We start from the raw sequence: 13,450 nt of genomic DNA, 5'->3' as shown, positions 1-13,450 counted from the left end.
TTAAACACACAATATCACTTAAACACTCATTGATATACTCTCCAATGGAAGTGAACTTTAGTATTATGTATGGGACTCATATGCATAAAATAGTGTATCAAGTTTGTGCGTCTAAATAGCAACATGATCGTTTTCACAAAATTAAGAAAATCAATTTTGATAAAGTTGGATCCATACTCCATAATAATGGACATTTAAGAGTTCAAGTTCAAACTAGCTAGCTAGATATATTTGGGACAAAACAAAAGACGTACAGGGGAAAGTAGCCGAAGAGATTTGGCTCGTACGATGGCCTCTTGTGGGTGCTGAAATTAATCACTCAAATAAACAAATGACAAATGAGAACGTATAAGATCTATCAAACATCTTAATTAATGATGGCACATGAGGTTATACCCAACAACAACTGTGGGGAAAATTCAAAATTAATAATTTAATTTAAATATTTTTTACAAAGTTAATGAGAAGAGTTGCCTGCCTCGCACGATAGGTAACATGATTGGAGGTATGATGGGAAAATTGGAGGAGTTGGGTGACAAACAAGAAGATTGAATCGGTTGAGAGGGACCCTAATGGAGTTGAACCAAAGAAATTATAATTAACATACTCATTCTTTATTCTTTTAATTGTTGTTAGATAAAAATTATGGGAAATGCTCAGCATTATTCCTCAATGACAATTCGATTTGCCCTATCGACTTTCAATTTAGTTCTAAACCTTGAAGTCTAATAAAATGTGTCGAATTTTTTAGCAATGCATTCCATGTGTATAGAAAGTGGCCTCATTTAACGAAAAATTAACAAATTGAATGGCAAATTGATACGTTTTAGAAATTATAATCAAGTCTTAAGTTTAGTGATAATAAGTGAAGAAATAATGTCTTATTTAATGTTCATCCACTTGTATTGTTATCCGTTATATATCGACTTGTATTATTACACGTTATATATCGACTCGTGCTATGGGTACATAAAGAATGAGTCCAAATAAAAATGTTGCTAGCTTTCGCCTTTTCAGTAGAACTAACTAAACTAACAAACAGCTTTTTCCAATACAACTAACAAACAGCCTTTTCCATTACGAAGTGATTAACAGTTAATAGGCATGATAACGAAAGATGGGAAAGTGGAAAGTGATCGCTCGGTCAAAGCAGGTTTCATTAGTTTCACAACTTAATCAAAGTGAGCAACAACAAACACCAAAAGGAGGACCTGGCTTTCCTCCAAAGGATCAAACGCTTTTGCAGTTTGCAAAAGCAAAGAAAGGGACAAACAAATCCAACCCCATTTGGCATCCCGCTTAATTAATCAGAAGAAGACCAATTACTAAAATATATATGGCTCTCCAAAAGATCAACAATATAATTAAAATTTAAACACCCCAAAATTACTAATTAAGTAACCAAATATATAGGCATGGCAGATGTAGAGCTCCTCTGTTGCTGCTGCTCCATGTTAAGCTCCCTCAGGCTCAGGTAGGGGATGCCCATCTCATCTTTACTCGCCGGAGACATTGTTCCGGCAAGCGGTCCCGACGACGGCCTGCTAGTACTCCGGTAAGGCGTGCTCGACCCGCTTCTGCTCTCAGTGATGTAAACCGGCCCAGAAATCGAAGCCCGGAAGGCCTTGGCCCTGGCCTGATGAACATCTTCATCACCGGCGGGGCCGCGGTGGTAGTGGTGGGTTGTCAGCTTGTTCCATTTGAAGAAAAGCAGAGCGCTTTTCCACCAGCGCTTCTTCTTGGTTTTCTTGTGGTGGGGCTTTTTGGGGTCGTCTTTTGAGATGGGTTTTTGGAGCTTGAAGTGTACGGAGTCTATGGATCTCGTCGTCTCCCGCTTGTGCCTCCTTGCGTCCTCCAGAACCTTCATTTTTTTAACATGAAAAGAAATGGGTCAGATTAAAATTTGTTGCAGAGTGAGAGAGGAGAGAGAGAGAGATGGGAGAGATGGAAGAAATGGGACCTGAAAGTAGTCGATTTGGGGGTCGAAGCCATAGTCGCTGAAGTGTTGGGTTTGTGGCATCGGAAAGATTGGTGACTTGTTGGACATTTTGCTCTCTGTTTTTTTGCTGTTTTTTTTAAGTGCTTTTGGGGGTATCTGCTTTGTGGGAAAGCAGAGGGAGAAGGGAGAGGAGGGGGAAGTGGAGTGGGAAAAGTGGGAGGTTTATGGGCTCAAGGGGGAGTAATGGCCGTTGGGCATTGGTAAACCCTAGTAAATGCTGTGTGCACCTTTTAGACTTCCAAGTTCCATTCCATCGACACTATCCTGCTCCCTTTTTATTAATTAACTGCATTTAATCTCCTTCACACGCATACGCATGTAAAGATTGTATCTTTTTTCTTTGTCAGAAAGTAAACTTCATTAAAGGAAAATTACAATTTGTGAGAGATGGATTAAGTCCAATCGAAACACAAAATCGGAAATAAGCAGAGATAAAAGGAGTGAAAAGGCCCAAGCCGAATGGTAGCTACAACCTAAGATACAACGAGAGATCCAAACAAACTTAGACATTTAGGCAGCAAAACAAACAAAAACAAAAAAAATCCTAAATTCAAGCAACAGAACCCAAACCGCGCCGCTACCTCTTCCCCAAGGTAACCCATCACCCTAAAATTAAAAAACACCCAAACTAAAACCTAGACTGAGAGTGCTCAGCAAGGACAATCCACCAAGAACCACATCCGCAACCACACTTGGAAAGAAGGTCATCAAATATAACAAGGGGGGAGGGCAAAGGGTGTGTGTAAAACACCTTGTTCTGACGTAAATTGTGTCACACTTCGCCCAATATTTTCGGTATATGCCGATTTGACAATGGGCTGTTAGTGTAGGGTCTTGGGTTAAGACCAAGTCCAATACTATGAGATCTAAATCATGATTATGGGGTAAAAAAGAGGAGGGGGAGCAAAGGAGAGGAAGGAAAAGAAGATATGATAGGGCTGGGAAATGGGGATGGCGATAAATGAGGTTCAAAACTAAGATTAGGATGGAGAAGAATAGGAAATGAAGAGAAAGGAAAAGCACGACCAGATAAGAGGGAGGAAGGAAAACTAAAAAACCAAAAGGTAGTGAAAACTGACAAAGAATGCCAGATAAGCGGTGATGAACGTTGAAGAAAGAGCATGAAGCCCAAATCTGAGACAAGCTCATAGAAAATTGGCACCAAACTCAAAGAAAATTGAAATAAAACTCGAAAGACGAACTTAGAAGGGATTTGCATTCTCCTTTCCACTTCTACAATCGGGAATAGGTCTGTTTCAAAAACCTCCACCTTTTATGATGATATTTTTAAAAAATGGGAAGAAAGATGGAGTGCGGACTGTAGTGCACATGCAACGCACAGTTGGGTTTCTCGAAATGAAAAAAATGTCATCAGATATGAAATTCCGAATGTATATGTCGCCGACTAAATGATCAACATTACTGTAATTAGAATGCATTGTATGTCCCATACTAGTTCCCATTCTTCTACCCTTTCTCGGGAGTCTATGACTATTCATAGCTATTACCTTGACACCAAAGAAGGCAATTACCTCTTTCTTTCCCCATGCCTTCTGCCTCGATTCGGATGATGCATTCCATTTTGTTGGAAGCAACTCAAGGAGCTGATTGATGCCGCATCTTCTGGTCTTGGTTCCTTGAGCGAAAGGTACGAAATAAATCAAATTGATTAATCAATTCATAGGGTCTTAACAAGAGAATTCCTATCAATGATAAAGAAAACAGCAGTAAAGCCGCATTACGAGAGCAACTTAAACCATGAAAACGGGGTTGTGTGATAGCAATACAAGCGTCGTGCTGCTAGGCGGGCTTTGACTAATTCAAAGGTAAAAAATAGGGTTGGCTAAAAAAAGGGGAGAGAGGAGTAGAGTTTAACCACCAAGTTCGGGATGGATTGGTGTGATTCCTCTACGTGCTTACTCCGTGGGAGCGATCAACCGATTTATAGACAGGCTAGGATGATATAAAGCTTAACACCTCTCATTCTTATTACTTTTTTCAATATGAAAAAATAAAAAAAATAAAAAATAATTGAAAATGAAAATGTCGTTTTTGCCCAGTATTTTTCGTACCACAGAAGATTTGGATTAGGAATGCATAATCGATATCAAAGAAAAGAAGTTGTTTCTATCTACTATTATCTAAAAATAATCAAGTTTATTAATGACTAGACAAAACCAAGAAATAACCCCTCACGTGCGAAATTATGCCCCATGGACCCTTCCCATTTTACCCTCCCTCAAGTTTCCCAAGACGTTCTTTGGAACGAACTCGAGGATGAGGTGAAGCTGGGCTATGCTTGGTCACTAGAATGTAATATTAGGACAAGTCATGGTCTAAGTCCTTATCTTCCTATTAGCAGAGGAAGTAAAGTTCTACGTTTTTTATGGTATCCAAGTTGAGAGAGATAAATTGAACAAGTATGGCCACCCTCTATTGGGATGTACTATAAGACCAAAATTGGGGTTATCTGCCCCAGAAGAATCGATCAGCATGTTGACCTGCTCATCTGCGAGTATGCTCTTAACATGCATTTAATCAGTTTCAGTGATTGAATTCGAGTCCACAAAACTCATAACAAAACCTTTGAGCCCTTTTCTCTATCGATTCAAACCACTTCAACATGTGCCTTTGATTTAAGGACACCGGTGGTGCGGAACACACTAATCTGCGACCAGCAAGTTTTCCGAAACTAAACATTCATTATTCGAAGGGAAGTAGCTAGGGCTGTGTGTTTTTAGCGATATAGAGAAGGTTAGCCTCCATGTAAAGACTGTATTGGAGGTGCATATGATGTTTTATTTCTGAGGCTTATATGAATTCTTGTGCTGAGTGGCTCTTCCATGCTATATAGTACTACAAGCAAGCAATTTACAATAGTAGACATATACTCTCTTAGAGTAGAAAATGTACCAATGGAGGAACTAATGAATTTTTGAATCTGTGAAGCACTTTCAAGAAGAAAAAAAAAAAAGTGGTCTATGAACTCAAAACATTCTCCAACAAAGTATAAACTACTTCACTGTATTATATGGAAAACTGGTCATGCGCATTGATTGTTTACACAATTGTACAAATTGAATCGAGTCGAGTGGGAATTAATAGGAAATGTTTGTGTGGAATAATTCACCATAACCTACTAACGGTTTGATAATGTTACAGACTTTTTTGGAATAGCTAAAAGCATTCATAACATCGTTTTATAAAATAAAGAGAAAAAAAAAATGCTTGTAGGTCATGGAACACTACTAGGTCTCTTCATAAGCAATTCCAAGTGTTTATTCATGAGATACTTGAATTATTTTCATAAAAACTTGGACATGTTACTACACATATAGATCAATCCCAAACGAATTAGTGATTGGTGTGAAATAGCATAGATATGTCAATTTTGAAGACGCTTTTAGAAGTACTAAAAGCTTGTAAAGAATCTCTAAGACTAAAATTTTTACAGAAAAACAATCAGTCAAAATATAGTCACAACTCACAAACATCACAAAAAGGAGAAATGTATAGTTTACAAGTAACAAGGTAGAATAATAGAAGTTAGGTACTTTTGCTCTCAAATCCCAAGCAACCTAATCACCTTGGAGATCCATATATCATGCATATGTTTAGTTTAATACTTTGATTATTCAATAGAAACCAAATCACGTGACCTCCATACAATCTTTGCTATTTTAATGTACACAAAATTAAAAGAAAAATGGAGAGCAAACCCCACGGGGTTCATATTGCAGCATTAAAATTGTCTATGTAACCTCAAAGTGCGAACAAAGAAAAACTCACTCACATCACGTACATGGTCACATGTGGGTGTGGGGATGTAAGAATATCGGTGGACATCACATCCCACTCAACCTTTGTCAAATAGTTCTCACGACCGATGACTGATCGACCAATTTGGTCATGTGCTTTTCAACTGCATGCATGCATGTTGCTGCACTCGCTTCGTGAGATCGATATATTTCCATGTGAAAGATCTTAGTGCAAGAAGTTTTTCTACTTCAGGTGAAGAAAGTAAGAATCAAACTCTTGTTGTGAGTGTGAGGATTGGTGTTCTACCGCTGAAACTACAAGTCCACATTAAAAAATATTAGAAATAAGTATAACACCACCACCAAGCACCGCCTTTCCTTTCTCTTGTTTTTTTTGTTTTTTTTGTTTTTTTAGATGGAAGTAAGAATGTCCTACATAAGTCAAAGCATTGGCAACAAAGTTAGCTTCCCGATAAATATAGCAAAGCTAAATACAATGAATATGCATACCAACTTTTGAACATCCGTCAGTGACATCATGAAGACCTTTGAATCCACCTCCAACTTCCCTTGGACAAAGCCATTTATTTTTGTGTTGAAAAAAACTATGTCATGGATTTTTTTTCTTTTTCTGGTGAATTAAATTTAACAGAAGGAAACTGTTGCTAAAGCCCAGCAAATATGCTTCATGTACTATTTGTGTCACTGGTCTGCAATAGGCCCGCCCAGTTTACTCCACCATATTGCTGAAAGGCCCAAAACTCTTTGATGCGTTATGGACCAAACGCCCCCAAGTATTAGTTAGACCCCAATTACTTTAGATTCATAAATATTAATTGTGTTGTTAATTTTTATCATAACACGTGAATTAGTAAAATTTTAAATTTTAGTACAAATCTATTCCAATATTGAGAAAAGATTAGAAAGAATTGACAAGATTTTTTGAAAGCAAAATTTATCTCCACATTAGGAAGAAGCACTTTTTTGTAAACGTTGAGTGAGACCAACTATGAGCAGGTGGGATAAGAACACAAAATTCTGGCTTGTTTATTAAGTAGTGTCGCATAGCTTACGTGATTTGAGTTTTTGCACCCATAAATTTTTCGGTACAAAAGGCCAAATTTGAAACCTCCTAGCCTCCTTTGTATCAAAGGGATTTCATCAACGACACAAATCGACTTGATGAAATTCTCCATATGAGGTATTCAAATCTCACTTGGTTTGGACAATGCCGATAACACACCGACCGAACCGATCCAATCTCAATATGAATCTCAATCTCATCATCCTTGTCAATCTACAAGACACTATTCCGACCAGTTGGGAACTTGGGATACTATCTCCTAATCCATCTCTTTGTGTTTCCCCTTATGTCAACATCTAGTTTCTTAATAGTTTCAATATCATGCTTTGTTGGCGGATGGTGGTCTTGGTCTTATATATATAATATATGACGTATCGCCTCATGTTTCGGACACATTAAAAAATTTGTTCCGTATACTCTGCTGAGTTTAACAGGTCTGTGTAGAACTGAGCATGGTGCCCATTAGTGGATAGAGAGAAGAATGGCAGAGAGCGCTGATTGGTTGAAGGTTACGTTCATTGCTCGACTACTAACCTAACCGCAAGATCGAATTGGCACTTGGGAATGAAGAAGCAGAAATCCTCCTTCCCAAAAAAAAAAAAAAAAAAACAAAGAGTTTTCACTTTTTCAATTATACTGCCTTTGGTTGCTGTGGCAACCTCGATTTCCAGAAAAGTAGATATTTAACAGAAAGACTTGTTGGAAATTTGGTTGGTCTAGAAAGGCATGGGAGTCTTTGGGGTATTTCATACGCTATTTCAACTTTTTTTATTTCTTTCTGAATTGAAGTCCCCCTTCCTAATATCTAATATAAAGTGATTGCATTTTTCGGTCTATATGTAAATGTAGTTAATGAATCCCTATCTAATTATGCTTTATGTACACTAAGGAGTTTGTAATTCTCTCTAACACAATGACAGAAATGCTACGAGTTAGTCTTATAAAATAAACTTCTTTTATAAGATGTTCGCTAATTAAATAATATGTCTGTATCCCGATACATATGCTTTTGTTAATATCTTCATCGCGTCTATCGAAAGTCCACCTTTATGTATGAGTTTTCCCATTCGATTGTGAGCGAGGAACATCTATCTACTCGGGGCAAAAAACTAATACAAATCTTATTGAAAAAATAAATGAATGATTTATTTATTTTGTCAAAAGGAGGGAAGGGGGGAGGGGAAGCAGACAAGAAAACGTATCGAATTTTGGAGAAACTTTGGGTAGCAAACAAGGGGCAATACAGTCATTTCAGTAAATTCCGCGTCAACCCTGGCAGGCGTCTGAAAATTGAGACTAAATACAGTAGAAGCCGCGGGGTTTCTCTTTCTGTTTCTGTAATTAAAGGTAATGTTAACCATCTTTAAGAGAGGTGTTTTAAACACAAAATTTAAATTTGAAAGCTTAGAGTATCTGTAAATGAGATGTCAAATTGTCCAAATCAACAATAACGGTAACAAAAGACAACATTAATGTTTTCCAACCGATAAGCTAAATCTGATGTGGCATGACATGGATTGGCATCTTTTTCCTTTGCTATCAAATTTGACAGCACATTCAAATTTTTTAATTAATTATTAAATGCTTTTTATTAATTTTTTATTAGTTTAAAGCATTATCCTTTTTTTCTTTTCATTTCCAATGCAAAAAAAATACATGAATTATTATTTTATGTTTAAAATTTGACATATCAGCTAGAGAGCAAAAGTAAAAGATGTCAAAGTGTCATATAAGCCTTTAAATTTAAATTTTAGGTTTAAAATTTGATATCTTCTTTGGAGATGGTCTTATGTGGCACATTGATCTTTTTATAAATTTTGCTTTCCAACCGATATGTCAAATTTAAATTATTATTTACTTTTTATAATTGTAATTAGTATTTTAAAACAAAAGATAACTATTAAAATTATTAAAAAAAAATATTTATTAATTACTAAAAATAGATTTGAAGCTGCTGTGAAATTTGACAACAACTTCTTCTGCTGACTTTCCATATCATGCCACATAGGAATTGACATTTCGGTTGAAAAACACTAGTGATGTCTTTTATTACTATTATTGCTGATGTGGATTTTTTGACATCTCCTTCAGAGACTAAATTTTTAGAGATTAAATTTACAACTAAATGATGTGTTATCAATAAAAATAAGTACGTTTATATAAATAATAAATCAATTATCAAATTTTCCTGTTTTTAATTTTCAAAATTTTATCAACCAATTTAGTTTTCATAGTATTACTCGTAATTAAACAGTAATCAGTAGGAAAAAAGAGAGCAGCAGTTAACGCTAAATGAAAGTATCAAGAACCTTCCCCTCAGTCTCCAACTCCCGACTTTTCCCCTCCCCTCTTTATTAATATTCGCCATACCCATAACGCCCACTTCATATTCTTTCTTTCTTTCCATTTCTCTCAGACAAAGCATCATACACCTTCCCTGTGCTCCAACTATGGGCCGCCCCCTGGACTCCGTGCAGTTCGACCCCGACCACCCGCTGTTCGAGCAGCCCCACACCGCCCTCCCGCCGCCCGAGCAGTACGGCCCCGCCCCCCGGCAGGGATACGCCCTCAGCGGCAAGATCATGCTCAGCGCCATCGTCATCCTCTTTTTCGTCGTCATCCTCATGGTCTGCCTCCATCTCTACGCCCGCTGGTACCTTCTTCACGCCCGCCGCCGCCGTCTCCGCCGCAACCACAGAAACCGCCGCACCCACATCGTCTTTCACGAGGACGCCGCTGCCCTATCCGCCGCCCCCACGCGCGGCCTCGACGCCTCCGTCCTCAACTCCCTCCCCGTATTTGTTTATTCGTCGAAATCGGATCAGACGGCGTTGTTTCAGCAGCAGCCGATTTTGGAGTGCGCGGTCTGCTTGTCGGAATTCGAGGACGACGAAACGGGGCGTTTGCTTCCGAAGTGTAAGCACAGCTTCCACATCGAGTGTATTGATATGTGGTTCCATTCTCACTCCACGTGTCCCCTTTGCCGGGCCCCCGTGGAACTGAGCCCGGAGTCTGAAACCCGGCCCGACGTGCTTCTTAGTGTCTGCGAACCTGAAGGAGGCGAACCGGGTCCGAGCTCCGATTTGTGCTCGGAGTGTTGCAATTACGAGACGACGTCGTCAGGGGCGTGGAGAAAGCCGTCGAACATCGTGGTTCCGAGAAGGAACGAGAGTTTCGGGAGGGGGGAGGACTCCGGACGCGGCGAATCACCTGCAGGTCAGTCTTTTAGGTCGCCGATGAGTCGGATGTTGTCGTTTAGGAGAATACTAAGCCGGGAAAGACGAAACGGCGGCGTTTCACCTTCGGGAGTAAACGCGGGGAGTTGCAGTTCGGTGGCCGAGTCGGGTATCGAACTCGGTGGCCGACAAGGGACCACCGAGTGCACTCGGAGGGAGTAAAAAGATGGTGACGTGGCGGTAGTTTTATCGAAATTTTGCGGGCAGAGACATCCGGCGGCTATCAGTCAGTCAAATAGTCAATGCCAATCGGGGCAAATGTGGAAATTAAATTTATACGTGGCGCGATTGTGGCAGTAGTGGAAATTCTCGCTGTTTTTGGACGTGTATAAAAAGTTTATTTATTTTTCCTTCATCACATAAAATTTTGTTTTCCTTCGATTTTATCTTTTTTTTTTAATTATACAAATATATTGGTACAAAAATTAGAATGCAAGAATTCTTTTGGGGTGTTTTGAAATTTCAAATGAATGTGTTGAGCGGGTAACAATTAACCAAAAAAGAGGGAGCAAGTAAATGGAGACAAAGAGAATATTTGCAAAAATGATTTGGTTTTGGCATAAATTTGGCTGATTCCATTTGGATCTTTCAGAACTCGATGTTGTATAATTCAAAAATTAATAACACATAGCTGAACATAAGAGTGAATGATCTTAACCAATTAAGTTGCAATTTTCGTGTGTTAGAACAAAAGAAAAAAAAAAAAAGTTATAACTTTCGTATGTGTGTTTTTTCTTATTAGAATTGAAAATTTTCAATGAAAATGAGCTACAATACCCCTAGATATTCGTATCAATGAAGACAAATGGCATCGTTAGGAGACAAGTTTTGTAACTATGTCTTGCCATTAGGTGTATAATATTTGTGTATGTGACTATGTCTCGTAAGCATGCGTATAATTTTTTCTTTTTTAAACAAACGATATTATTTACACTAAGAACATGGGAAAAGTAGGTTAAGGTTCACAATAGGTTAGCAATAATGTGATTTAGATTCACCTTTGGTGAAAATCGAACCTTTGATTTCTTACTTACAAGTGAAAATGAATGTCATTAGACAATAATTGACAACCAGATGTATAATTTATGTCTATTTTGTCATCAGGTATATACAATCATATGTATGTATGTATCTTATCTAGTATGTGACCAAATACTAATAACGTAAATATACTCACACGACATATGCGTGGTGGAAACTTCAACTTCGTATATACAAATTTATCATATGCTGGCCATATATTGGTGTAAATATTTTTCCAAGTGATGTGGAAATAAGAACAAAAGTTTTGGTGGTTCAGTGAGCCACTACTTTGTTGCTTTCCAATTGTTATGAATGAATAATATATAATTACAGAAGTTCTTTGAATGATTGAAAAATAGGTCCATTCAGTAAAATTTAATAATTTAGTTGTTGAGGAAGTGAAATATCTTATAAAAAGAAATCACATGGAAAATCAAAGACACTTTGTAAACATTGAAGAAGAAAATAATAAACTGAGATAGGAGATTGTAATTGAATTCAAATTTGAGGGTACAAAATATAATTTATCCATAATAAATGAGAGACCACCATCACCAGCGGCAGCAACAAGATGCACGATAATCTTACTTGCAACAATTTATTCTTTCCTTTATGTTTGCCCATATTTCATGTAAGAATTGTAATTTTATTCTATGACGAATCTAAATTCCTTAATTTTCAATGTTATTAGTATTTTCATTTCTTTGGAAACCTTCTTAAATAAATCATAGGATAATATATTAGATTCATCCAAAATGTGGTAGGTGAAAATCGGAATTCGAATTTAGACGCAGAAAAAGTGCCAGTCAAATTGACTAAGCTTTTTACTACTTAAAATAACTACAAAAAACAAAAAACCTGGTTCATAAGTAAAAAATTAAATTAAATCTTCCTTGACACGTTCTTGCGACCATGATTTCATCTTAGTCTCAATCAATATGCAGCCCCCAGAAAAGAAACAAAATATTTTCCATCTCATTCTCAATCTATTGACTTCCTATGTTGCGGCAACTAAAGAGACTGACCGCAATTGGTTTTACTTTCTTTCAGTTAGTTTAGTACGAGATCGCTTCACACCTCGCGGTGCTTACACCTCTCGCCTATCGAAGTTCTGTTCTAAAACCTCTTCCGTATTATTTTTTAGTTTTTTATTTTAAGATTGAATAAATTGAAAAAAAATTAATGATTAAAAACTAATAAAAGTATGTGAGAAGTAAAAACGATTGTATAAATAGCATTATCCAAAAAGAAAAGACAAGATAAATATGTTTCATTTCCAGGGAATTCATAACACATATTACGATATTTAGGGATTGATGAGTGCTCGGATTAAATTAAATTGGATAACTTGTGAACTTTAAGATATATTGAAGGTAGAGTTATAAGGGTAAATTATTTTTATTTTATTATGTTGATATTTTTTTTTTTAGTACAACGATATATTTTATACTAAGGGAACGGGAAGAGTTCGGCTAAACCACATAATTGACAATCTAATTTGGTATCGAATTTGCTATTCATGAGATTCGAACCTAAAACTTCTTACTTACAAGTGAAGAGGAATACCACCAGACGGTGGTACTGAGTGGCAAAGAGATTAGACTTAAAGAAGAACGTTATTGGTAATTCTAATATTTTTTCAATATCGGAATGATAAATTTTCTTAATACTATGTCATTAAAAACAATAGTGAATAATAATTGTCTCATCCCATAGATACATGACAGAGTTAGAATTTTATAAAAAAATGATTGTAAGTTTGGCAAAAATACTTTATTAAATTTATTTCGTTCAGCTTGTAGCAAGTACCTACCGAGTTATGCTGAGTTCCATCAATTTCTGCCAAAACATGAGAGTTATGAGCTATTGGGACATGAATAGCCAATATCTCATGTTGGCTCCACCACTGCATGGATACATGTTCCCGCTGTCGTATATATTTGACCCGTTAATACTGTAGAGTGACTTACCAAAGTATGCTACCATTACAAAAAATATGACCTCAACTGTTATTTTTTTTATTGTCATCACAGACTAATTCATATTGTTGTCACAGACTAATTGATCGTATAAAAAATTGTTTCAATAAATTTTTTTTTTGGTGCTGGGGTTGAAATTAAGGTCTAAAAGTTAGTGATTTTTACAATCTTTTTTTAGAAATTTATTGAAGAATGTTGAAGTTTTATAAAAAAAAAATTATTAAAAATAAAGGAGAGTTAAGCATACATAAAATCTATCATTTCATTAATATGTGATTTATTTTAAACATTTACGCACTACAAAGTCCAATTTGTAAGTGTTAAAAATTTACAAAATATTCATTTTGACGTGTAAACAACTAAAGAAGAGT

The 13,450-nt window shown here is 36.7% G+C and overlaps 2 protein-coding genes across 2 annotated transcripts; one reads left to right on the top strand and one right to left on the bottom strand.

Annotated features, from left to right (window-relative positions):
* Positions 1 to 1,088: 1,088 nt before the first annotated feature.
* On the bottom strand, positions 1,089 to 2,364 carry LOC137730453 (uncharacterized). Its single transcript, XM_068469440.1, has 2 exons — positions 1,961 to 2,364; positions 1,089 to 1,861 (listed from the first exon to the last, which is right to left on the bottom strand). Exons 1-2 carry the CDS (start codon positions 2,045 to 2,047, stop codon positions 1,394 to 1,396), a joined length of 555 nt encoding a protein of 184 aa, XP_068325541.1. The 5' UTR covers positions 2,048 to 2,364; the 3' UTR covers positions 1,089 to 1,393.
* A 6,878-nt stretch (positions 2,365 to 9,242) lies between these two features.
* On the top strand, positions 9,243 to 10,544 carry LOC137731125 (RING-H2 finger protein ATL2-like). Its single transcript, XM_068470217.1, has one exon. It carries the CDS (start codon positions 9,292 to 9,294, stop codon positions 10,237 to 10,239), a length of 948 nt encoding a protein of 315 aa, XP_068326318.1. The 5' UTR covers positions 9,243 to 9,291; the 3' UTR covers positions 10,240 to 10,544.
* Positions 10,545 to 13,450: the final 2,906 nt, after the last annotated feature.

The sequence above is a fragment of the Pyrus communis genome, chromosome 4 (genome assembly GCF_963583255.1).
Source record: "Pyrus communis chromosome 4, drPyrComm1.1, whole genome shotgun sequence".
Classification (NCBI taxonomy): domain Eukaryota; kingdom Viridiplantae; phylum Streptophyta; class Magnoliopsida; order Rosales; family Rosaceae; genus Pyrus; species Pyrus communis.
This window is presented reverse-complemented; position numbering and strand designations above follow the sequence as displayed.